The 27,408-nt window shown below is 41.3% G+C and overlaps 1 protein-coding gene and 1 long non-coding RNA gene across 3 annotated transcripts in view; both read left to right on the forward strand.

Annotated features, from left to right (window-relative positions):
- The window catches only part of LOC142100226 (uncharacterized), a 401,704-nt gene that overhangs the window by 186,001 nt on the left and 188,295 nt on the right, over positions 1 to 27,408 (forward strand). The gene's annotated exons all lie outside the window — the stretch shown is intronic.
- The window catches only part of BSN (bassoon presynaptic cytomatrix protein), a 200,822-nt gene that overhangs the window by 148,534 nt on the left and 24,880 nt on the right, over positions 1 to 27,408 (forward strand). For both annotated transcript variants that reach the window (XR_012678640.1, XM_075183924.1), the window contains exons 4-6: positions 10,667 to 11,212; positions 11,799 to 18,554; positions 25,151 to 27,353. Coding sequence is in view for 1 of the 2 variants with exons in the window: in XM_075183924.1 (XP_075040025.1) it covers positions 10,667 to 11,212; positions 11,799 to 18,554; positions 25,151 to 27,353 (9,505 nt within the window). In the remaining variant the exon portion in view is untranslated. The remainder of the gene's footprint in view (positions 1 to 10,666; positions 11,213 to 11,798; positions 18,555 to 25,150; positions 27,354 to 27,408) is intronic.

Genomic DNA, 27,408 nt, shown 5'->3' on the forward strand with positions numbered 1-27,408 from the left:
AGATATCTATAGATAATCAACAACATACATATTCTAAATGTACCTTACATATTATGTATACTTTGTATATTCTTTTTATCTAGATGTTTATAAGTTTGGACTCTCTACCAAAAAAATTTGAATAATTAATTATCAAAAAAGTCTTTTATATATTCGTTCCTGTGACCTTATAGTAAACACATTAAAAAATCTTAATTGATAGGTTGAAAAATGTGTCAATCAAATTATATCGAGCTCATTGGTGGATATTAGTTTAAATACCCAACCCGAATTACATATGGGTTGCCTCCTAGTAGAAGCTAGTAGTGAAATGTATGTCAGGTGTATGTGTGTTCAGGGAGTTCAAAGTGTAGCTGGCTATTACAGCCCTTTCTGATCAATAATATGAATTCTGTTTAAAAGGATTAGCTTTTTCTACACGCCATTAATCCTAGATTATCACAGATATAAGTAATTAACATAATATAACAATAGGAGCTGATAAACTCAGTCTTTGTATTTGTGAATGTTTCCAGTAATTAGACCAGAGCTGCAGTTTACCAGCACAGCCCTTTTACAGGAGCTGAACCTCAGATTAGATTATCACAAATGCAGCTGCTTGTTATGGTACTAATATATTTGATACAAACCTCATTCTGTTTTTAACAGCAATATTAAAACTGCTATTTATCTGTTGGGTGAATGTCACATGCATATGCTTAATATACTTTAACTATGAAATGATGTGAAAAGAACATTAGCAATTTACATGGCATTAACCCTAGCTTACCACAGATGCAATTAATTGATACAATATAACAGAAGTTGAAAAATACCTTTTCTTTGTATGTTAATGCTCTTAGTAATCAGACTTGAGCTATGCACATCAACACAGCCCTCTAATTTGAGCAGAATTCTAGATTGTTATAAATGTAGCTATTTGAAATATTAGAACACAACTTTATTTTGTTCTGAATAATACTAAAGCTGCTATTTATAGAATCAAGCAGTTCTCTGGGGTGAATGCTAAATGTATATGCTCAATACTCTTTAATCATAGCCCCTCAATGAAATAATGTGAATATACACAAAGTAATTTGAGATATATATATTTTTCCTAAGCATCCGTTTTGCCATAGCTGGTCAGTGAATAATAACCCTATATAACACAGTTTACAAAGGGTGATCAGCTAGCCGGAAAATTATATGCGGCCACTTTTCAAGTGAGAATAGAAGGAATATATTTAGCATATGTGGGGTTGATAATTACTAATCCCAGATCACACCTGAAAATATACAGATATAGATATATACTTTTTTCTTCTGTTCATTGAGGATCTGTGAAACTGATATATTTACCTTGATCGCGATCGTGTCCCCGGATATGTGTATGCACGGTCACGCATACATTTCTCTCTGCTCACTATGAGAAACATCATTATAAGATAACATACTTACCATCCACACGATCTTCGTATAATTTCTTACAAATAAAAAATAATAATAACAAATAAGTTGATTTCAGAAATAAACTGGTATCACGAATACTCTGTTGATCTTTACAATATTGAACAGATATTTACCATCATTTAAGGACATAGAAACAAAACGTACATTCAGGAACTTCATCTGTATTAATTATATACATCATTAGATATCTGTGTTACTAACACAATATAAAGATTTATTCATTCAGATGACCTGTGCAGTTTGTGATCATGTTTGATGGTTAATTAGGGACTCTCACTGTGATTATCGTGGATAGGGAGATACATAAATATAGGTGATTCTACCACCACTACACTCTCATGTGTACTCCCATCTCATTTACCTGTCCCAGACGCCAACATTTTAATATTACGCTTTTTAATTATTAAATTAATTTTTAAAGCATGTCAATACATTTTTTTTGGGGGGTTTTATGAGTTATGTTTATGTATTATCCATCTTCAAAAATCCCCTCAATGATATGGAATAATTTCCCAGTATTGGACTAAATATTTACGTCTTTAGTGCGCCTTCGTTGGAAGTAGTACTGATCTTCTTTTTTATTCTACTGCTTCCATAGTGGGGAAGAATCTGTTCTATAGTCATCATGACCAAAATAAGTGTTTGGTGCATTAACCATCGGCAGTGCCAAACATGTTCTATTTATATCTACTGGTATTAGCCAAGAATGGAATTGATCAACGTTATTATTGGGATAGTTTATTCATGAAATTTCCTTTTAGTATTTTACACATTATGTAGCCTCTGCCCAGGGTCCCTCATTGAGGGTCATTTATGAAAGTGCGGATCCGGTACGTCAACTGTGTATGTTGTCCAGTCAGGGCAAAGTGCGCGCACCTCCATCTGGTTGTGGCTATGCCACGTTGGAGGTATGTCATGTCTAGTTGGCTGCCCCCATCCCTGCCCCTTCCCCTTAGAAAGTTACACTGCACCTGAGCAGGACAGTTGGAACGGACATTCCCCTCAAATATGGAGCCATTGGGAGGTATGCACTCCCGACTGGGAGGGAAAATTGTTCCATTTTCAGCGAAATGTTGCATCATCACCCAGCGGGGCAGAGACAAATGGCACAATCTGCGGTGAATCACATCATTGTGCCCACTTCCAGGGGAATCTGGGAGAAGGGCCTGCTCTACTTCTAAAATGCAGGAGACTCCTGGACATTCCGGCAGAGTATGTTATTGAATAGATCCAGTCTTAGAGGAAAGTAAATTAAACTGATTCTAGACAATATTATTACAATAGCTGCATTAAGGTGACCTGGGCCCTCCAGTTTCATTGTTGTCCTACATATACTGAGGCAGCCGCTGTCACTGTCTCACACGTGACTGATAAGTTCATTCAAGTTCAAGTTGAAACGTGCTAATCCCTGTGAATAATTTAATGCAAGAGTTACCCTCTATAGAGCATGGACTCCATCCGTGGGTATCCAGAGTCTTCTAGAGGTGTTAGATATACAGGAATCTTCAATAAGAGAGAATTGAGTGTCCCATAGGCTGCATGTGTGCCTCATTCACTATACAGGCAGAGAATCAACACTTCATCTAGAAAGAGACAACTATTGTCTGCACCAGACAGCTCTCCGCCCTGGCCGTTCATATTACTCCACCCATAATCTGTCTCAGCTGGTGGTGTAAATGGGCGGTGGGGGTTGGAGCCCACCATAAGCCATACATTATTATTTGCATTTTTTTTTAACAAGCTCCTTTATAAGATATTTATTTAGTTTTTTTTTTGTTTATTTAGACATATATTTAGTTTTTTTGTGTTATAATATGTGGAAGGACTCTAGTAGAAATGAAAGTTTGTTTGAAATAATATATATATGTAGATCAATTGCAGAATGTAGAGATCCAATGTGAAACCATACTTGCTAACTATTCTTTTCAGGCAGCAAGTGGGGAAGGGGCAACAATCTGCGGGGTATGGATGAAAACCAGAATTGCTGGAATGCCGGAACGCCGGAATGAGTGAGCTTCCTACAGCGCCCTCTGCTGCTTGCTGTCTTGAGTGAAGCTTGTTGCGTTATTGTACTGTGTGTATGTGTAAATATGTATTTATATATATATATCTGTATATCATACATCATTATCATCATTTATTTATATAGCACCACTAATTCTGCAGCACTATACAGAGAACTCACATCAGTCCCTGTCCCATTGGAGCTTACTGTGTAAATTTCCTATATATCACAGCTCTATATTTATATATATATATTTCTGTATATCATAGCTCTATATATATATATATTTCTGTGTATCATAGCTCTATATTTATTATGTATCTGTATATCACAGCTATATATTCTAGTTATCTGTTCTACCTGCCTGAATGTATGTCAGAATGAAGCACTGAGCGCATTACCCATCCATTCCGGCTGCCGTAATGGGGCTCTGAGTACATTATTCATCCATTCTGGCACTTGGAATGGATGATTAATGTAAACAAAACCTTATTACAACACCCGCAATGGATGCTTAAGGTCCTCTGAGCCCCATTCCGGCACTTGGAATAGTTGTCTAAGATACTTAGCGCCCAATTCTGGTAGCCGGGATGTATGATTAAGGTACTCAGGGATCCATTTTGGGCACCTGGAGTGAATGGTTTAGAAACTCAGACATGTATTCCAGCACCTGGAATGAATGGATGGCTGAGGTACTCTGAGCCCCATTTTGACTGCCGGAAAGAATGAATATATATGAATAGTGTACTCAGAGCCGCATTCTGGCACCTGGAATAATTGTCTAAGATACTGAGAACCCCATTCTGGCAGCCGGAATGGATGGTTAAGGTCCTCAGAGTTCTATTATGGCAGTTCTGGCTTTTACCTAATCCTCAAGGTAAATAATGACCATAATGACTCCGATCATAAGCCTGCTTCCACCAGGGTGCCGGCTCTTCTGGGGGTCCGGGAGGAAAGTGTTGGCTATTACAGACATTTTACAGTTTCAAAAAATATTGCAGCTTTGCTGTGTATTTTGTCTTCCCAGTCTGCAACCGCGCCACGCAGCAGAATGACGCGACATCTTCATCTCAGCTCTATTCATAGACTATAAAAAACGCGTCTAGTAGTACAGAGCGGAAATTCTAACACCAAAGCCTCACACCTCTGACTCCTCTGACTCCTCTGTCACTGGCGGGACGTTCTGCTCATCTGTGATTCTGCACAATATGCACAGTATAGGACTAGTCCCATGGAGTCACCTGCGGGTCGGTGAGCTGGTGTAAAGTCACAGGAATGCGATATATTATAATATGTTTATATTCCCGTGTTTGTGGTGTAAATTGATGTATTACACACATCTATTGACCTCCACCGTTAAATAGCCCACCATTATGTGTTAATAGCTAAATAAATACCAATCTATCATTTACCTCATTATACTGCATTATCTATATAAACATCCATTCATCCTATTCATTCTAGTAATCTAAACATATAAAACAGGCATAAAGATACAAGTCTTTTGCTTTACAAAAATAATCAAACATACAATACATAAATGCAAATATACAATACAGATAATACATTATAGATTCAACAGGCAATGCTAAAACTTCAGAAGTAAGTATATAATATCTTATTCTGTTGTGTGTGTGTGTGTATATATAAGACGGAAATGTATAGGAGTGTATGGTCAGTATTGCTCTTTTGTGTAGTGTGTGTATAGATGTAACAAGAGAGAGAAAGAATGTTTTTTAAGCAAGTAGATGTTAGTGTATGTTTAAAATGTGTAAACAAGCACATGTTCGTGCATGTTTAAATGTGTATAAATGTGTTTAAGTGGTAGATAAAGAAAGATTAAATGAGAGGGAGAGAAAGATAAATGAGAGAGTGCATAATGCATGTGTGTGTACCATGTGGTCCTGCCTAGATAGAAAGATGGGGGATGGGAATCCATTGTAGTGTAGATAGCAAGCATTCCTGAGAAGCTAGCCTTTGTAAAGTATGTGTGAAAAGGTTACTTAAAGATTCAGAAAGTGAATAGAAAATAGATATAAACTTTACATATATGTGCAAGCAAAGTATATTATAAGTTGCAGGCAGAATTCATATAAGGTAAATAAACAGATTAAGATTCAAAGGAAAGTTAATAGAAATACATGCAAGCAAGAAAAGTTATACAGACAGATATAAGAAGATACAATTTACAGACAGATAAGATAAGCTTACTGTAGAGTGTGTGTGTCCTGTGGGCTCCAGGTGTAAGAACTCCCCAACTTCCAAGTGTGTATGTGGTGTGATCGAAAGAGAATGATTTGTCTGCCCCACTGGCTTATAAACCTTTACCCAGAATGCATTCTTTTCAGAAGCAGATTGATAAGTAAAATGTAATGGAAATGACTGCACTGGGATATATCATAGAAACTGTCCTAAAATAAACCGGGGGGGCATTTTGTTGGCTTTTCACAGAAACATAATATTTGTGTCTTTTTATAAAACGTTAGGCATTAAAATAAAAGTAATTTTAATTGAAGAGAAGACTTTATTTAACAGTAAAACGTGGATGCCAGCAGGAGACTTACCTGGGACCAGTGTGCGCCCATTTTTGTCTACAATACTCACAGCCCTCGGGGCCGTGAGCAAGAATCCGGGTTAAAATTACAGTATTAATGGTAATACAATTAGTGCCGTGTAATTCCTACACTAATGTAGCCAAATTGAATCGGCCCCCAACACCACTTCCCGTTCTGGCCTGACGTTACACTCTCCCTCTATCCCGAATCTCCCGGACATTCCAGGCTAGTCAGCAGGTATGGTAGTAAGTGAATACAGTGTACCCGGTACCAGCTCCTACGTCTCAGAGATGCCGCTAGCTCCTAGTTGGTGATGGGAGTACCTCCCAACTGTCCAGAGTTAGGATCTGAGGGCTCTGTCTCACCCTCCCACCCGCAGACAGGTACGTCCTGTTCACTGCTGGTCTACACAGCAGCTCTGCCCTCGGCACACAAAGGGTGTCTTTACAGAGGGGGTCACATCGGAAGCACAAGTGAAAAGTAGGGATACTGTAACCAGTGTCGAAGACATTAGTCTTCATCTCGTATTGTACAATGTCATTAATCTGTATGCACCTAAAGTAGTTTTTCTTCTACATTTCAGATGTATAAAATAATTTAGAATAACAGCATCTGTTTCTCCTCTCAGTAACTAATTGCAGCTTTATCACAATTAATTAGTTTCATTGTTGATTCCCAGCAGGGTATAGAAGTAATCATGTTTTCCTCTCAGCTGATCACAGAGTTATTATTAATAGAGCTGCTTCCTCCCTTAGATGCAGTAAAGGCCTCATAGCCAAGGATTATAAGCTGTTATGTCCATAGCAAGAAGTCCCCTTTATATTAACCAGCTGGGATTTGCCGTTTTAAATAACCCAACGATTGATACATTTACCCCTCAGTCAGTTATCACCAGCTGATGGCGCTCCAAGCAACTCGTCTGTTATGGGGTATCTCCCATTGAATTACAGAGGCAGGAGAATTTCCCACAGGATTATGACAGTTTTGTTCTATAATAACAGTGGACGAGGGTTTGGAGAGTGTTTCATTCATTTAAAATGTGTTTACAAATATGCGTCTGTGCACTTTTATTTATACACTTTTGGTATAATGGGAATGAATGTGGCCCATTATACTGGGACTGCTGCCACTCCAGGGGTCCCAATAGTTTCCATCTCCCCGGCCCCTGCTGTCTGAGTCAGCCTGTAAATAATAAGACTAGCTGACTGGATCACTATTAAATAACTTTTGGTAAAAATGTATTTAAAGGAAATAGCGCAGGGCGCATATTTATATCATTGCATAGGCACTTATTTTCTTGTATTGTATATTTTGTGATATAGGAAATCGTTATCTCTGAGACCAGGGTAGACAAGTTGGTCTTTCCTGTTTTCACCTTACTAAAGGATATGCCTATTTCTGATGCATATATCTGATACAATAGGCCTTTGTGGAAAGAGGTCTTGTGTGTATTGGGATGTATTTAGTATGGAAGTGTCATTGTTTAGGATTTGTAAGGTTGCTAGTGGAAACCTTCAATTAGGCATGTGCAAGGGAGTCTGATAGAAAGTGCTAACGTAGTTTTGTGATGAAGTGTCATGCCTGCTCTGGCCAAAGGCCCAGCAAGAGGCCGTTACTGTGTGGCCTTTTGCCAGAGTGAATTTCATAGATAAGTGTAAATTTTGTTAGCCTTGAAATGCATGTAAATTCATGGTTGTGTCAATAGAGTATATCCTGTTTCTAAAAATAGACTATTTCTGAACTATATAAAAGATGAGCTCTGTGAGCATGTAAGTGTTCTTCTGATTTTCATCTGACCTGATCACACTGGTATCTTCCACCAGTGTGTGTGAGCAAATAAACCATCTTGCTTCAAAGACCTGCTTGGAACCATCTTCAATATTGTTGTATTCCTGTGATCTACAGATTAGACCCTAAACTTAATCCGTTCTCCGGCTGTCTCAGAGGTTTGAACCCAAGCATTTCCAGTACCACCGCTCTGTCTGCTACCCACCAGCCCTGGTCCATGTGATAGGCCAGGGGGGATCCATTCACAGCAACCCGGATTCATAGTAAGAGGTCAGGAGGACCAGCCCAGGTACACCAGCAACGAGACACGCTAGCAGCGTCATTTACCCAGAAGAAACCCGTTACTGGATGCCGGGAAGGAGTCCAGTGGTGGCAGCCTTTGTAAGCCCCTCCTTCTGCGGCAAGAGGGCGCTTTTTGGGTAACGAAAGGGAACGGTGGCAAGGTAAGCCCAGCCGGTTCCCAGCAACAACAGACAAGGTGGCATAGGCGGTCCATCCTGTCACACTAGCACTTTAGCTGCAGTAATATGATCTAGGTGATCCCATCACACGATTCATGGGCATCTTCAAATCTGGATTTTGCTTCTCCGTTCCGCACTGTGTCTGTAAATTGACATTTTGTGGAATCTGTAGTATATAAATAGGTGGACGACGATCACTTCATTCTGCTGAGCGGCGCAGTTGGAGTAGGATTGAGAACACATAAGACTAAACCCCGCCCATCTGTACCGCCTGGAAATCTGTGTAACAGATCAGTAATAATGAGCAGGAACGGAGCGTGAGAGACAACGGATGTATCTATCAATCCACGAACTCTGTGATATGTATCTGTCACACGCACAGACAGACCACACTTATGTCCTTTCAGGGAATTAGATATTCCGTACGATCGAAGAAAAGCGGAGACTTGATAGAAATACGTCCAATACGTTGAAGTGGTTTATTGTAAAATTACATCATTGTAATTTGTTAGTAAACTTTCTGGTTTTCAGTGTTTTTTAGCGGGTAGTTCAATGTTTTTTATTACTTTTTTTTTTTTTTAAATGTTTCTCTATGGTATATCAGTCACCAAATACATACCTCCTGACATTTGGGTATCCAGATCTGGACAGGGGGTGTGGCCTCATCACAATAGGGGCGTGGCCACACCCTGGGGGCATGGCTAGCACTTAAATTACAAGGCTGCCCCATACTCTCCTCCTCTCCAATCCAAACACCTCCAGAGCAGTAGTGAATGAGACACACCTCGCAAATATCCCACTCGGGGCAAAGCTGTCCCAATGGTCCCTGGGCCACCTGCATTTTTGTTCCTTTAAAATAGGCTGCTGAGTTGAGTCTTGCCCGCTGGGCCAAAATTTGCCAGCCCTGCCCTTTTGGGATGGCAGGACAGAAGCATCATATCTGGACTGTACCGCTTAAAATCGGGACGATTGGGAGGTATGAATATTGTATTGCGATCACTAGAATGCTCTCTGTACTGTACAGTGATCGTTAGAATGTTTTCTCTGTATTGTACATTAGTCTCTAGAATTCTCTCTATATTGTATATCTCTCACTAAGATCTCTGTATAACATAGTCAGGGCCAGCACCTGCAGTCTTGGGTTAGTTTATTAATAAACAATCTCTTTTTTTATATTTTATTTCTGTCTTATAATTACCGCTAATTGATACAGAAGTGGAAGTTGCTCAATCAATTTATAGGCTCATAGCAGGTGCTTTAAAGGGTGGGGTTATCCTGAAAGGAACAAACACAGAGAAAATCCCCCAGCACACTGCTATAGCCAGCAAAGGAGCTGCCATTTCTACTGTAGATAAAAATGCAAAAGTCTCAGTTGCACACATGTGTATATGTATGTTAAACCACCCCCCTCTCCACAGCGCTTTTGCTAATAGGGTGGTCCTCACTCTAAATAGTGAGTATCCCATATATTTGGGTCATATATATGTGTTTTCAAATTGAGAGCTAACTTACCAAGAGTAACCCCAGAAGCCTCCAAAAACAGCTAATTGGTCTGTTTTTTGGAGTGTGCAGTCTCCCAAAACAGCTGCTCTTAACACCTTAACATCTGATTAGACATTTATTTGTGTATTCTGGTCATGGCTGCAGTAAGCTGCGAGCGGAGTATAGTCAGACAGATGACAAACTGAGTGTGGGCCTCAGTCCTGACAATATGAGCACAGTTTGCCCCAGTAGGTACTTCTGGGCATAATACATATATTGTTTTCATAAAGAGCAGGAACTTGTGCGCAGTTCAGGATGCTAACAGAGTGCATTATACGCACAAGAAGTTGTCAATATGAGGTCACATCAGAGCGCATGAAAAAAATTGTAACTTAAAAAAATCACAACTCTTAACAGTATAAACATTTATAGAAATATTTGTCTTTATTTTATTTTTTTTTACATTAAATACACCAGTAAAGATATTTTCAATGTGTATTGTGCATAGAATGTGTTTTTCTAGTCTGATGTTCTGTGCTAGCTAGTGGCCACGCATATGTGGACTGTTCAAATACTATGCCGGGACAGTCATCACTATCAGTTGGAACTTATACCTGCCCTGTAGCACACCCTCGGCACCCTTATTGTACATGGCCTACTTTAGTCCCCTGTTCCGCCCCTCAAGTGTAGAATGTGGTGTCAGTTGCGTTCATTAGTGTAAGGTCTGTTCCTGAACTTGCGCAGAGCTATTTCACACAAGATACTCTATACAAATGGACGTACGTCCGAACATGAGTCAGGCCCTATGTGTTTGTGGGCAGCTGGGTGCTATGTGAGGCATGTCTTTTACTTGTAGATTAGGCATTGTTATCCGAAACTGTTACTGTGATTATTTTCCTGACAAATATTTCATGTTTTTTTTACAGAAAAACGAATGGTTATGTTTGAACTGCCAAACTCAGAGGCTATTAGAAGGAAGTTTAGGCGATACGCCACCTCCACCGTCAAAGCAAGGTTCACCTCGGCACCAACCAGGAATTACACCAACAGGTTCTCCCAAGCATCTTCCAGGAGCGTTGTCAACAGGTTCACCAAGGCACCAGCCAGCTCCTAGCCAGACGTCATCACCCCATCACCCAAAAACTGGACCGGCATATACAGCATCTCCCCAACATCAGACTGGGACAGCAAGTAGTCAGCAGCAGCAAAGAGTCATTGCAGGACATCCATCAGAGTCCACACAGGAGAAGAGAAGTTCTCAACCAAACCATCTCAGGGGTTCAGAACAAGGCAAAATGCTGAATGAAGATAGAAAACCCCTAGAGGAGATTAAACAGCCCAAAGCTCCGGCAGAATCCCAAAAGATATTGAAGCAGATGGTGCCAAAGGGTAAAAGTTTGGGCAGTAAAAAAGAAACTGGGACAAGGAATGGAAAGACGTCATCAGAAATACAAAGAACAAAAGATCAAGAGGTAAATTAATGAAATGTGTCTTTCTGATAAGTTTGAAAAATAAATGATTTGAATAACAAAGAGAAAATAACCTGTACAGTTGCTTCACCTATAAACATAAGGTCTTAGCAGTTTCTGGGGTTTCTATGAACTGTACAAAATACAGAAGCACAGGTTTTATTTTTACACAAACTGCAAATTAGTCAACCTTTCGCTTACACAAGTCTATAACCGATTTGCAGATTAACTGCCCTCTGTGCAAATGTTTTGTATTATTTTGTGGGATGCAACTGCATTGTACAAGCACTAAGACCTCAGAGGGTGTAAAAATTAAGGACTAAAAAGGCTTTGCATTTGCCTACTCTGCTGGGGATGTCCCCCAAATGTGTGGGTAACCGTTAAGAATCATATAATGTGAATAGATTTTAATTCTCTAAAACCCATTCTGTTACTTTTGTTATAAAAATATTATTTTATTTGTTATAGGACATTTTTATTATCATAATTCCTTAAGAAATGAGATGTGCAGCATAGAAAATATAATTGTTGAACTAAATCCTACCACACACATATACTGTGCTAACAGCATGTTTATGGTTTTCCATAGGATATAGGCAAGTCTTATTCCCATGACTTGTCCCGCAGCCCTCAAAGCCTCAGTGACACAGGATACTCTTCTGATGGAATTTCGAGCTCCCAAAGTGAGATTGCAGGTCTGGTGCAACAAGAGGAAGAGAAGTTAAATGGAACAGGCATCTCTCAGCGCAGCCCACCAAGCCCATCAGAACTAACCATATTGGAAAGCTCTGTTAGACCTTTGTTGGAATCAAAAGGTTCTTCCCAAGGTGACAATGGGAAGATGTTCCATGGTTCACGAGAAGATCAGAAACAAAAGCAGAGACCAAGATCACTATCCATTACTCCTGAAGCATTTGACTCCGATGAGGAATTGGAAGACATCCTAGAAGAAGATGAAGACTCTTTGGAATGGGAAAATCAGCGGGATCAAAGAGAGTGTGTTGAGTCATCAGATGATTTTGGCAGTAAACTGCGTCATGATTATGTAGAAGACAGTAGTGAAGGTTTCTCACCATTACCGACAAGGCAACCAAAAGGGAACTTCACTGATGAAGAGTTTATGAGGAGGCAGCTTTTGGAAATGAGTGCAGAAGAAGACAATCTTGAAGATGAAGATGAGCAGTACAACCACGTAAAGTACAGTAGTAGTAAAAATGGACACAAAACAGACTCTGAAAAAGCCAAAGGTACCTCCTCTTCAAAGAGGTGCCTTGCTTATAACTCAAATAACATGTATGATGAGAACAGAAAAGACATAGAAGCAGAGGAAGAAGAAGATGTATCTGCATTGCAAGGAGGATTAAGACGATTTAAGACGATTGAGTTAAATAGCACAAACAATTACAATAGAGACATGGACCTTGACCACGAGACAGACATTAGTTTAGATAGGGAACCAGAGTTAGAGATGGAAAGTTTGACTGGATCACCAGAAGAAAGATCTAGAGGAGAGTACTCTTCCACATTACCAGCAACAACACCAAGCTACACCAGTGGAACATCGCCTACATCAATGTCATCCCTTGAAGAAGATAGTGACAGTAGTCCTAGTCGAAGACAGAGACTGGAGGAGGTTAAACAACAGAGAAAGGCTCGCCATCGCTCACATGGTCCCTTGCTGCCTACTATCGAGGATTCCTCAGAGGAGGAAGAACTGCGTGAGGAAGAGGAGCTTTTAAGAGAACAGGAAAAAATGAGAGAAGTGGAACAGCAGCGAATTAGAAGCACTGCACGCAAAACTAAAAGAGACAAAGAAGAACTAAGAGCACAGAGAAGAAGAGAGCGATCGAAAACGCCACCCAGCAACCTGTCTCCTATTGAGGATGCTTCACCCACTGAAGAAATGAGGCAAGCTGCAGAGATGGAGGAACTACATAGGTCTTCTTGTTCTGAATATTCACCTTCTATTGATTCAGAAGCAGAAGGATTTGAGATAATTGCTTCTAAATTATACAAGTCAGGGAGTGAATACAATTTGCCAACTTTTATGTCTTTGTATTCTCCAACAGAAAAGACATCCACTAACGCCAGTAACAAACCTTTGAAAAGTGCTGAAGAAGTTTATGAGGAAATGATGCGAAAAGCTGAAATGTTTCAGAAACAGCAGCAATCGCAGCAAAACCTGATCTATGGTGATAATTACCAGCAGGTTGGGTATGTAGATCGTCAAAATAACTTTGAATATCAATATATTGATGATTATGGTTATGACAATAGCAGAATTAGCACTTCTCAGAATGAGTACCAGATGGAGTTGTCAACACCTGGAACAGTTTATGATGAAATTTTGCAAACATCTCAGAATATCTCAAGAATGCATCAATCATCATCAATTGACTTATCTTTACAAGAAGATAAGAAGACAGATGGGCACGCTGATAAACAATTTTTGAATGCAGAGAATGCATACAATGAGATGATGAAACAAATAAGTGGTCCGTTGACTCCCGGAACAAGCCCAACACAATTGTCTGCGCCTGTGTCATTTGCGTCTTCAGAAAGCAGAGTCATACCAGATGTGCGTGTCACTCAGCACTTTTCTAAAGATGGAATAAATCAGACAAAACTCCATAGTTCATCTACAGTTCCCAGTTCCAAAACGGCAACATCTACTTATCAGTATGGAAAAGTATCTACTGCTACCACATCTACATCGTCCACCTCTAACGCAAACACTGAAGGAACATCTGCTCTTCCTGCTCACAGAAGCTACGGGCCGCCCAGAGGAACTTCTGACTATATGTCAAATGAAGAACAATATAGAAACAGAATGGTGACAGATATAAATGCATCATTGAGAGATAAAACACAGAGTATGGGGTCAAGTGTATCATTGACATCTAAAGTTATTTCTTTTTTTAAGAGTACCAGTCCCCCTCTTTCTCCCACCTCACCTACACAAAGTCCAACTCATTCGTCTCCAAGAATTAATATGTCCACTGGAAGCAAAAATACTGCAGAATTTTCATCCCAGACTCAGAACATCCAAAGGCCTGATAGCTCTGTGGCCTCTGCTGGTCTATCTTCACCTATGATAGCTCAAGGCACACAGACACCCGACCGTACTAGGTCACCTCGTCTATCTAGGCAACAATCTTCTCAAGAAGCTCCATTCATGGTTATTACACTAGCATCAGATTCATCTAGCCTTACAAAGTCTAAAAGTGTCAGTTCCTCTACCTCACCAGTCACATCCCCTACTAGATTAAACCGTCAGCAAACCCTTCATAGTTACAGTCAGACACCAGTTAGTAATTCACAATCTCAGCAAGAACAAATGCAGCCCAATTACACTAAGACACATACAATTATAGAAAGGGCTCCTGCTTCAGGACTGCATATGGTTTCTTCTAAAGGACAATCTACTGCAGTTGTAGATGGTTCTTGCAATACTTATAATTGGGGTTCCTTGCCAGCTGAGAATATATCACTATGTAGAATATCTTCTATACCTGGAACATCTAGGGTGGAGCCTGGTCCCAAACCTAGCAGCAGTGCTGTTGACTTAAGAACTGCAATAAAAGCCGCTCCTGTCATTATGACTGACCAAGGCATGGATCTTACATCTTTAGCCACTGATACCAGGCGATTTTCCCTTACAATGGACCAATCTCCAACACGTCAGTCTACTGCTGTGCAGCCTTTAATTGTAAATCTGAATGCCCAAGAACAACCTCATGCTGTTATTGGCACAGCCACAACTGTTAGCATAACTGTTGCATCTTCCATGATTGTAACACAACCAAAACAACCTATGGTGTATGGTGATCCTTTTCAAAACAGGGTAGACTTTGGTCAAGGAACAGGAAATGCAATGTGCTTAACACAAGTCAGACACATGGAACAAACATCCCAATCCAGTATATTGAGAGGAAGTGGTTCAGGTACTTCTGTTGGCAAACAAGAAGAAATTGGTATGCAGAAAGACCTATTTGCAAGATATAACCTTCCTAGTCAGGTAACATCTATGGTTAAAAGAGATATAGTTTCTCAACCTACTAATACACAACAAATTGCAAACATTAGTGCCATGCCCAGACAATTCCAACAGGACCAGGGCATGGGTTTTACAGAAGCCTATAAGGGGGTTCCTGAGCCTAAAGCTCAACATGCTCCTTCTAATATGGGTGGCAACCAGCCTCACACAATGATGGTACAGTTGGATGCGATGGCACCTGGCACAGTTACAAAACTTATAAAAGAAGAACAGGCACCAAATGCTTTAGATCTCACAGGAATAAAACCTGAAAGCCAGGTAGTATGCTGTGATGTGGTCTACAAGTTTCCTTTTGGCGGCAGTTGTGCAGGTGCATATAATTCTTCTAAAATACCAGAACCATGTACTGGGGAAACAGGTCAATCTGTGAGGCCTGGAGCACAATACTATGGGCAGAGAGAACAGGAGCCCTCAGACAACTATCAATATAGAGAATCAAAACCCATTGCACCACCTCCACCCCCACCTAGTGCTCCTGCTCAGAATTTGTATGAAGAACAAAGGTTCTATCCTTATGGTCCTACAGGAAGGCTTCATTCATCCATGTCAGAAACTAATTTATCTGATATTGGTTTGTATCAACCCTACCAAGCTCCTGGAGGAGAGGGTGCAATGGATCTAACAACAATGAAAAGCTCTTATAGCATGAACTTCACTGATGGAAACTACTTAGGTCATGGATTACAGTATGGTTCATTTACAGACCTACGCCAACCTACTGATTTCTTTAACAGCTCACTACCCATGAGACGGTACAATTCAATGTCCAATATATACTCTGACTACCGATATTCTAGAGATCTGTCTAACTTTCAAGAGTCAAATCTTGCTCAATACAGTGCAACAACAGCTCGAGAAATCAGCAGAATGTGTGCAGCCTTGAATTCTATGGACCAATATGGGGGTAGACATTCAAACAGCTCAGATCTATTGCAGTATGGGTCTAGTTCAATGGGTACAGGGCCTGTAGCAAATATGCTACCTGGTCAGCAGGGAATGGCACCCAATAGGCAAAACATATTATACGGTCCCCATTTCTCAGAAACTCGTCAAAACTTTGGAAGCTTAGGACAGTATAATATCCCAGGTTCACGGTCTGGGGCTATTAGGCAGATGTACCCATCTGCATCTACTGTAAGAGCTGCCGATGGCATGATTTACTCAACCATCAATACACCGATAGCCTCTACACTCCCAATCACTACACAACCAGCTTCTGTATTGAGACCAATGATCAGAGGTTTGTATAGACCATATGGCCAAGGAAATGTCACAGCTGTACCTTTAGCAAGCCTAACTAGAGTACCACTTGTTGCTCCAAGGATGCCACTGGGAACACAATCAATGTATCGTTATCCTGGGGTGAGCAGATTGCCACCTGCTACTTCAGCATCCACATTTGATGCCCCTGTTTATTTGGGAAAACCCTCCTGCACTTTTTCAACTAGTACAACTACATGTACAGTTAGTGCAAGTACAATATCAACCCTCCCTATTTCAACAGTAGCTTCCACCTCTGTTGTAGCCTCTAATGTACGACCAGAAGCAGCCACTGCAGCACCCGATGAGCTCTCAGTGGCATCCTCTGGGATACAGACTTCTTCCAAAGACATCTGTCAGTCACAGCAGCAGTCAAGTCAGAAACCTACAGCAGAAAACCAGTCAGCTGTGATTGCCCATAAAGTTGGTGCAGAAAGGGAAGAGAAAGAGAAAGAAGAGGAAAGACAGAGAAAACAGCAAGAACACTTGCTTCAGATTGAAAGAGAGAGAGTTGAATTAGAGGCACTAAGACAGATGCGTTTACACGAAGAGCTAGAAAGAGAACGCTTAGAATTACAGCGCCACAGAGAAAAGGAACAAATGTTGGTCCAGAGAGAGCTCCAAGAGTTGCAGTCAATCAAGCATCAAGTACTGCAGCAACAGCAGGAAGAGAGACAAGCCCAATTTGCCTTGCAACGGGAGCAGCTAGCTCAGCAAAGGTTGCAACTTGAACAAATTCAACAGCTGCAACATCAGCTTCAACAACAACTGGAGGAACAGAAGAGACAAAAAACTACTGTTCCTCCTGCTTGTGAGCAGCCAGCTAGGCTTCCACCTCAGACAGTATCTGAAATTGCTATTGAAATGCAGAGAACACTTGCACAAAGTGGGCAATACTGGCCACCAATAAACCCACCATTTATTGCTATGGCTCCAACTGTATTAGAAGCTCAGGGGCAACCTCGCTACCCAGGACCACAGAGACCACTTACTAACTCTGCCTCCGAAATGTCTCTTCAAACTGATGAGCAATGGGAAGTGAATAAAACCATTAAGAAGAGGAATTCCATGCCACGTCTCAGGGATGCATATAATACAGAGGAGAACCATGAACAATACATTGTTAAGAAAATAACTGATAGCAGTGTGCAGACTGACGATGAGGATGGAGAAGACAGGTTTTACATGTCACGACGACGTAGAACAAAAAGAAGCACAGATTGTAGTGTTCAGACAGATGATGAAGACAACGCTGAATGGGAACAACCTGTACGCAGGCGAAGATCTAGATATTCTCGTCATTCTGACTCTAGCTCAGACAGCAAGCATGACTCAAAAGGAACATCGAGTATAGCTATCCAGACAATTAGTGACTGCTCAGTGCAAACAGAGCCAGACCAGCTTCAAAGAGTCTCACCATGTATACATATTACAACTCCAGATCCCAAGGTAGAGATAGTAAGATATATATCAGCTCCAGAGAAGACACAACGAGGGGAAAGTCTTGCCTGTCAGACTGAGCCAGAAACTCAGTCACATGGAATTGTGGTCCCTCAAATTAGTGTCCCTACAACTATAACACCTTATTCCTCCAACATACAGATTGCAACTTCAGGGCCTCTAGATGCGAATATATCTAGACAGCAAGGAACAGCAAAGTTTGAGAAAAAGAAACCTGACCCCCTGGAAATTGGTTATCAGTCCCACTTGCCAGCAGACACACTTTCTCAGCTTGTTAATCGACAGCCCCCAAAATCTCCGCAGGTCCTCTATTCTCCAGTGTCTCCACTTTCACCCCACAGGTTACTGGAATCTACATTTGCTTCAAGTGAAAGACTCAACAAAGCCCACGTGACCCCTCAAAAGCATTTTACAGCTGAAACTACCCAACGGCAGCAAATCTTACCCCGTCCAATCAAAACCATGCAGAGATCTTTGTCGGATCCCAAGCCTCTAAGTCCTACCTCTGAGGAGTCTGCCAAGGACAGGTTCTCTCTGTATCAACAGCAGTTACTGCCAGGTGGCCAGGTAAGAGTAATACCACAGTATCCCGCATAGTGCCCTTCCGATATACAATACAAGGTCCCATACTGGATAAGTACCTTCCCATCTTATTTCAGTCTCTGTTCCTGGCTTGTCATTTTCATTTACTGGGCTTTATTTTTCATTGTCTTCTTTTTTCTTGTAAGTAGTTTTTCATGTCGTACGCATGTTCTAATGGTGTGCACATTTTTTACTCACATATTTACACCTCAAACATTAACAGAGAGAACGATAGTGCAATAACATTGTATGTTGTTTTATTTATGTAAGCTGCTATCTTTAAACCATTTTTTGTTGCTTTTTGATAATTGATAATTCACAGCTTCCCATTAGGCATTGACTTGCAATTAAATTAGTTACATTTTTAAGACAGAATACATGACAATAGCAATAACATCATTATAAATACGATGGAGAAAGTTCAATGGAAACAAACAGCATGATGCATTAAACGCTCACATATGTACAGTACTGAATGCAAGTGGGTGGATCAGTGGTCAACGTGGAAATTTAGAAGTGGTGGTTTTGAAAATGTAATGGGAATGTAAGTGACTGGAATTTGATAGTTTTACAGTGAAAGCAATACATATATATATATATATATATATATATATATATATATATATATATATATATATATATATACACATATATATATATATATATATATATATATATATATATATATATAGTGAGCTAATCAGACCTTCTTCTGCGGTAGATGCTGCACTTCAGACAGACCCCAGCCAAGCATATTACACCGGTCAATTGTTTTGGTTTGACTATCAACAGCTAGCACTCTCGAGTGAGGGAACTTGTGTCCCACACACATGTGAAATAAAAGAGTTACTGGTCACTGTTTGCAGTGCTTCTCAGGAAGCATCCAACCTCCTCCCCAGAATGAGAGACAGAGGAAACTGCCTAGCAGCTGTTAGCACCTTGCAGGTGCAACTCCTGATTAGTCTTCTGTGATACTGGGAGATCAGAATACCCCACTTGGGCCTTATGTATAGAGTCAAGTTGACCCTTCTCTTTCTCCATACATAGCCCCAGGGACCCTTACCAGCTTTCTCTGAAGTTGAATACACTCTTTGGGAAGCTCCTTCCCATACAAGACAACTTCCCTGAGGATTTAGAGCATACAATACAGAAAGAATGGGAGATGTAACTCTGCAATTTACCACTTGCCAAGTGCTCCTGTCAGTATATATATATATAAATATATATAATGTAAGTAATTGAAATGTGAGAGTGTTACGAAGAAGGCAGTAGGAGAAGTGGTGGTATGACATACCCTTCACTTCCACCACTATGTATATGTGTATATATATATATATATATATATATATATATATATACATACAGAGGTGGAACTATCGAGCTATACCAGCGGGATCATTAAACCTGACTGTACCTTTCTCTGCTGGATAGGAACTGTTGTGGTTAACTTTACACATACCCTTCCCCTTAGCTTTGCCATACTTGGTGGAGCAGAACCTTTTCCTGGCAAAAATTTCCTTTTTGCCACCTCCCCCTTCTCTGGCTTCGCCCAATCAGACGAATCGGCCACCCTGGGGAGCGCATCTCTCCGTGACAGGGCATCAACATTATTATGCGAAGCCCCAGGAATATGTTCCACATTAAAGCTAAAGAGTTGTAATGTCAGGAACCACTGTGTGGCCCTAGCATTCACCTCCATATTTGTGTGCATCCACTGTAATGGGACGTGGTTGGTAACCAGGGTGAAATCTTGACCTAGTAGATAGTATCGGAGTGTCTCTACCGCTCACTTGATGGCCAAACACTCCTGTTCTACTGTGGCATACCTCTTTTCCCGCTGAGGAAAAGAACCAGTCTCTCCTCATCCTTCAGTCTCTGGTACAAAACTGCCTCCAGACTTGTCCCAGAAGCATCTGTCTGGAGGAAGAACCTCTCCCTAAAGTTTGGTGCTTGTAGGACCGGTGCGGTGCACAAGGCTTCCTTCAATCCTTCCCTAAGCAGCTTCCAAAGACTCAAACCAAATTAATTTGATTGGGTTATTCTTTTTAAGAAATTCAGTCAGTGGATTGGCTCGGGTAGGGAAGTTTTGGATAGAGCGTCTGTAGTACCCAACCAAACCTAGGAAAGTCTGTAGTTGTGACTTTCTCTTTGGTTTAGGTCACTTCCTCACAGCCTCTACCTTATCCACCTGGGGTTTTTCTTTCCCCCGACCGACCACATAACCCAGATAGTTAGCCTCTGCCATGACTAGCGCACACTTCAAGGGATTTGCTGTAAGGCCAAGACGCCTTTATGATTGCAAAACTGCATCCACCTTGGGAAGATGGGACTTCCAGTCCTGACTGTAGATGACTATGTCATCCAGGTAATCGGTGGCATATTCCCGGTGAAGCTTCAACAATTTGTCCATTGGACACTGAAACGTGGCTGGCGCCCCATGCAGGCTAAGCGGTAGCACTTTATATTGAAACAGCCCTTCAGGTGTTGAAAAGACTGTTTTGGGTTTGGCCGAGGCAGTGAGTGGTATCTGCCAGTACCCTTTTGTCAAATCTAAGGTGGTCAGATATTGACTACTGGCCAGATTCTGCACTAGCTTGTCTACCCACAGCATTTAATATGTGTAAAACCTAGACACCTTATTCAACTTCCTAAAATCATTACGGAAGTGAATGGCCCCGAAGGCTTCGGCACAAGGACTATGGGGTTATTCCATGTGCTGGTGGATTCCTCCACTACTCCGAGTTACAGCATGTCCCACACCTCTCACTTTACTGCAGCCCTTCGTGCCTCAGTTATTCTATATAGCCGCTGGTTAACTATAACGCCTGGTGGGGTGACAATGTCATTTTCAATTATTTTGGTATGCCCGGGAATAGCCAAAAAAGCGTCTGTATTCTGAGCTACCATTTCCAAAGCTTATCGTCTCTAAGTCGGTGTCAGAGAAGGCTCCAAGGGGACTATGCAGTCCTCAGTTTTTACTGCTGACAAAGTTAATGTCGTGGTTCTCTCCACCCACGGCTTTAATAAGTTAACATAAAAGACTTGCTCTTTTCGCCATCTACCTAGCTGCCGCACTTGGTAATTTACTTGCCCTATATGATCTGTTACCTCATAAGGGCCTTGCCAATGTGTATACAACTTGCTTTTCTGAGTTGGTACTAGAACGAGCACCTTTGACGCCTGGGTTCATGGTGCATAGGGTGGCTCGGGTATCGTAACCCCTGTGCTTCCGTCAGATGTTGTTTTACCAACGGGCCGATCTGTTGTAGTCAATCGTATAATTAGGCCACAAACTGTACAATATTTGGTTCTTTGGGACCCTGCTGTTCCCACCCTTCTTTGAGGATGGCTATAACTCTGTGGGGTTGTCTCCCAAACAGAATCTCAAAGGGACTAAACCCCGGTGATGCCTAAGGCACCTCACTTATCGCAAACATAACATAGTGTCCCAATCACTTTTATCCTGAGCCACAGCTTGTCTGATCATTTGCTTCAGGGTCCTATTAAACCGCTCAACCAACCCGTCGGTTTGCAGATGATAAACCAGGGTCTGCAGTCTTTGTACCCCTAGCAATTTGCATAACTCCTTCATTAAACCTGACATGAAGGGGGTTCCCTAATCCGTTATGATCTCTTTCGGGATTCCCAGTCGAGTGCACATTAACAGTAGCTCTTTAGCAACAGTGCTTGATTTAATATTCCTTAGCTAAATTGTCTCAGGGTATCGTGTAGCATAATCAAGGACTAATACATATTGATGCCCTCGGGCCGACTTCTCCAATGGACCCACCAAGTTCATAGCAATTCGCTGAAATGGAACTGGAATTATAAGAAGAGGTACTAGGGGAGCTCAATAGTCTGGTTTAGGAACCGTTTGCTGGCACACTGGGCAGGCTTGACAGTATCTCTTGACTGCCATATGGATTCCCGGCCAGTAAAACTTCAGGAGTACTCGATTTAGAGTCTTCTCCTCTCCCAGATGCCCCCTAAAAGGTGTGTATGGGCTGTTGTTGCTACCAAATGAACATGTAGCTGTTGCACCAAGAGTTGATTAACTATTTTCTCCTGTACCACTGCTACCCTATATAACAGTTCCCCTCTTATTATAAAATAAGGTTCTCCCCTGGCTGGTCTCTCAGCCTTCCACACTTCCACCACATATTTATAGGCATTTTTCAAAGCACTATCATTAAGTTGGTCTCTTGCAAAGTACTGGTGTGACACAGTCCTGGATATTGGGGACCAATCTTCACCGCCTGGCAGGGCTTCTGTTCCCTCCTGACTTTCTCCAGCTAAGACATTTCTCTGCCGTGTTCTGGAACGTGACCGCAGCCTAGTTGCAGCCAAAGCCTGGTATTCAGGCTCGGGGTATTGCAGCTTCTCGGCCTCTATTTCCAGTTCCGTGGTAAGAAAGACAGAATCAAGTAGGGTTGGAAGTCCGGCCAGTGACTCAGTAGCTGGCATGTCCTGACCGATCCGGCCGGCTATAATTTCCCTAAACGGGAAAGTCTCGACCCAGAATAAGGGGGTATGGCAGCCTTGGGGCTATTGCTGCTACCACTTGCACTGTTCGTCCCTTTACAGTAATGGGAAGATTGACACAGTCATTTTCCTCGGTGACCCCGTGAATGCACAGGACTTTCACTGACGGTAGCCGGGACAACAGGCATTCTGGAACCACATTGCCGGATACCAAGGTGATTTCACTACCTGAAACCACCAATGCTAGCACCGCTTTTTGCCGTATCAGGATTGTCACAGCAGTGGATTCCTGGTGGACGAGGACATGGTGAAACAAGCAGGAAACCCGGGGTCTAGTCAAACCACTGAGCAATCAATCGGTTCTGGACATTTTGGACAATGTCTCTGGAAGTGCCCCTGCTCACCACACTTAAAACACTTTGCTGGGGTCACTTTGCTATCTGTCCCAACCTCTGGTGTTGGTTTCGACCTGAGGTCCGGCCTAGCAACTCCCTTGGCAGTCGGGTCCATAACACCGTGGTCTGCTCCCACCTCTGGTATTGGTTTTTTGAAGTCTGGCTTGACGACTTTCCCAGCTGTCTGCGTCATATTCTTGACAGCGTAATACTGGTCAATAGCTGTCGCAGGCTTCTCAAACAACTGAGGGGCGGTCTGTAGAACCCATCTGTGTAACTCCCAACTCAGATTTCGCTCGCTAGGATTTCTAACATTCTGACTGGTGTATTACGGTCATGCTTAAATCAACTTTTTGGTAACTTTGCCATGGCTGCCAACTGTCCATGTGTTGCAGATCCAGGTATACAATACGGTATGACATACACTGTATACCTCCACTTCCACCACTTTATATATATATAAGATGTAAGTGGAGTGTCATAGTGTTACAATGTAGCAGTAGGAGAAGTGATGGTATGACATACCCCGTATACCTCCCACCTCCACCACTGTATATATATATATATATATATATATATATATATATATATATATATATAATGTAAGTGACTGGAATGTGATAGTGATACAATGTAGCAGTAGGAGAAGTGATGGTATGACACACCCTGTATACCTCCACCACCACCACTGGGGTAGATATAATATTACATGATACAGTCACATATACACAGTGATATATGTTACTGGGAGGATATAATTATAGACAGCACAACATGTTTTCTCTCTTGCGATGTTTGTTTAAATTAAACACGCTGCATCTGAATATTTATAATGTAAATTTTATTGCACTCCTAAGTATTCAGTAACAGATGTCTTAATTGTTTATAACATTATACCAAGCAAAGTTCTAGAATAATAACTGAGAATATTTTTTCCTAAAAGTGTTGATATTACAATTAATAAATGTAACAAAATGGCTCCACTGAATATTATCGTTTGTTTTAGCAGACAGCGTTTGCAATTTGTTTCTACTTATATGGTTGTTTCCATCTGAACTAGCATAATAAATATACATATATGTTATCATCTGCACACACACTGTAAATACTAGTATTTAGACCTAGGAATAGCCAGAGCTCGGAGCTTATGTACCGCAAGGATCTTACTCCTCCTAATTTTACCGTCTGGTGCTCAGCTTAACACAGGTGTGTTTGTAAATGCACGAAGAAGAGCAAGTAAGACCATTTACTGGGGGCCAAATACTGGAACATCATGCAAAGTAAATACTGACTGAAAAGAAACATTATTTGGGTCATTGAATCACACTGTGACCCTTCCTCATTTCTTATGATATTGAGGTGGCTAAAGCTATGTATTATAGCCAGGTATTTCTACCTTCTATCAATATAATTCACGTTAGTCAATCTACTGCCTGGGGTACATCATTTCCGTTGCTTTTCTATTATACATATACTTTATATTTTCACCGAGAAATGCAAAGTGTATTATTTCTCTTTTCGTTGATTAGAATTCTTAATAATTTAAGTTTGCCTTTCAACAGTGTACTCTTGATTTTTATACATTTGTATTATTATTTTTATGAGGGCAGTGTTATATTTCTTTGTGCATGTGTGTATATTATTCAGCTTTTTGTTTTATGTTATAATGTTGGGCAGTCTACACATCTATTTTATTCGTTGTAGATTTCAGCTTTCCAGCCAAATACTTTGACACGCAAAGTGAAGCGAACTCTGCCTAGCCCTCCTCCAGATGAAGGTCATCTTCCACTGACCACAAGTCAGGCTCATTCACAAATGTACATGCCGAATCTCACGCAGAAGATGACAGGAGGTCAAGCTGTTCAGCTGCCAAAAGTTGGTTTTCTAAAAACCATTGACCATGATCTGAAGATTGTAGAGCAAGAATCCACCAAACTTCGCAAGCAACAAGCTGAGTTGGAGGAGGAAGAAAAAGAGATCGATGCCAAGCTGAAGTATTTAGAACTTGGTATCACTCAGAGAAAAGAGTCTTTGGTTAAAGACAGAGGGGGTAGAAGAGATTTCTCCTACCTTAGATGTTTGGGTGAGAACAGGGATTATATGTCAGATAGTGAGCTCAACAACATTCGAATCTCTGGCTATGATAGCAACAGCCTATTAAACAGGAGCGGCCCCACCCCTCATTATTCCGATTTTCAGAATACACATCCATTTCAAACATCAACTTCCTCTTACACATCTAACACTTATCAATACACTACAGGCCAAACAATTGCCCCAGTCTCTGCCCCTCTGCAACAGACCAGATTTCAGCAACCCCAATATACTGTGTCTAGCAATGGACCATCTCAAAACAGCTTCCAAACCCAGTTACCCAATTACCCTGCACAAAGTTCGTATCAGACTCACAACATTGCCCCAGCAGCAGGTTATCAATCAGATTTAGGCTTGCAAAATCATACAGGTTTCCGACCACCAAACTCTTATCAAGCTCAAACCACCTATGCAAACCAGACTTCATTGCAAACTACTTTAAACTCGGGCTTTCAGCCACAAGTTGACATTCACACCACTCAGCAGAAACCTAGGCAGACATCACTGGCTGATCTAGAGCACAACGTCCCTACAAATTATGAAGTGATTGGAAATCCCACAGTGGTTATTTCTTCAGCAACTCCAGATACTGCCTTCAGTAACACAACTGTAGCCAGCAATTTTGATCAGTACAAGAAAGCAGAGGTAAGACAAGCAGAAAGAGGCAATGGAGCAGAGAGTCCCACAAACAGTTATTCATCAGATTCCCTTTACACAAATCTTGAACAAAACATTCCTCGTAACTATGTCATGATTGAAGATATAAGTGAACTAACTAAAGAAAATCCACCTTCATCAGAATACCAAAAAGTAGAACCTTCGCCTCAACCTTTGCAACAGAATAATAATGGGCGCCACATCAAAGAGAAAAATGGTCATATGGAAACTGACAATTCCAGCAAGTCCTGCTGCTATTCCAGAGCCGAAGAGGAGTCTGAAGAGGATGTATATGATCATCACAGGGGGAAGAACAGCTATCAGCATGGCAATGAGAATAATGGGCGTGACTCTGCGAGTGGCACCTATTATTATGGAGATAATGATTCCAGACACTCTACACGACTAGATAAACATGGATCGAGTGTTGGGATGCAAAAACATTCTTCCAAAAATCTGGCTCCAGCTGTTGTGTCTTCCAAGCGCAACAAGCACCGAAAGCAAGGAATGGAACAAAAAATTTCCAAGTTTTCTCCAATTGAGGAAGCTAAAGATGTGGAATCTGACCTGGCTGCATCTTATCCAGTGACAACATCAATCAGCAACAGTAGCAGTGTCTCCTCAAGAGCAAGGAAACTTCAGGATGAGATTACTTATGGCTTGAAGAAAAATGTATATGAGCAGCAAAAATATTATGGGGTCTCCAGTAGAGACATTGTGGAAGATGATGATAGAGTTTATGGTAGCGGAAGCCGCTCACGGTCGGCATCCAGTTGTGCTTTGGAAAAATCAAGTCGTGACTCAGGAAGCAGTAGGAGTAAGTCTTATGAGCGGGACACTACCGACAGGTATCATAAGACAAGTTCCAAACCTTCCACTCTTACCATGAGCCAGAGCCGGGGAAGAGCTCCAATGCGAACACAGCCTTCAGAAGAAGAAAGTCCTGTAAGTCCACTTGGAAAGTCTGTTGGTATCTCTCGTTCATCAGGTGGCCCTATGCCTCAGTCCACCGTGGAAAGTTGTCCTCCATTCTGTTCCAGCCACTCACTGCCTGACGTGCAAGAACATTCTAAAGAAGTGCCAAGAAACCATACATACAAACAGGAAGAAAGTTATGGAGTGGATGATTCACATTGTGTTGTGTCAGACAGTGAAGGTAAAGCCTATAAATGGTGATGTCTCAGCATGCCGGAGATGATTACCTCATATTT

Source organism: Mixophyes fleayi, chromosome 8, assembly GCF_038048845.1.
Source record: "Mixophyes fleayi isolate aMixFle1 chromosome 8, aMixFle1.hap1, whole genome shotgun sequence".
Taxonomy (NCBI): Eukaryota; Metazoa; Chordata; class Amphibia; order Anura; family Limnodynastidae; genus Mixophyes; species Mixophyes fleayi.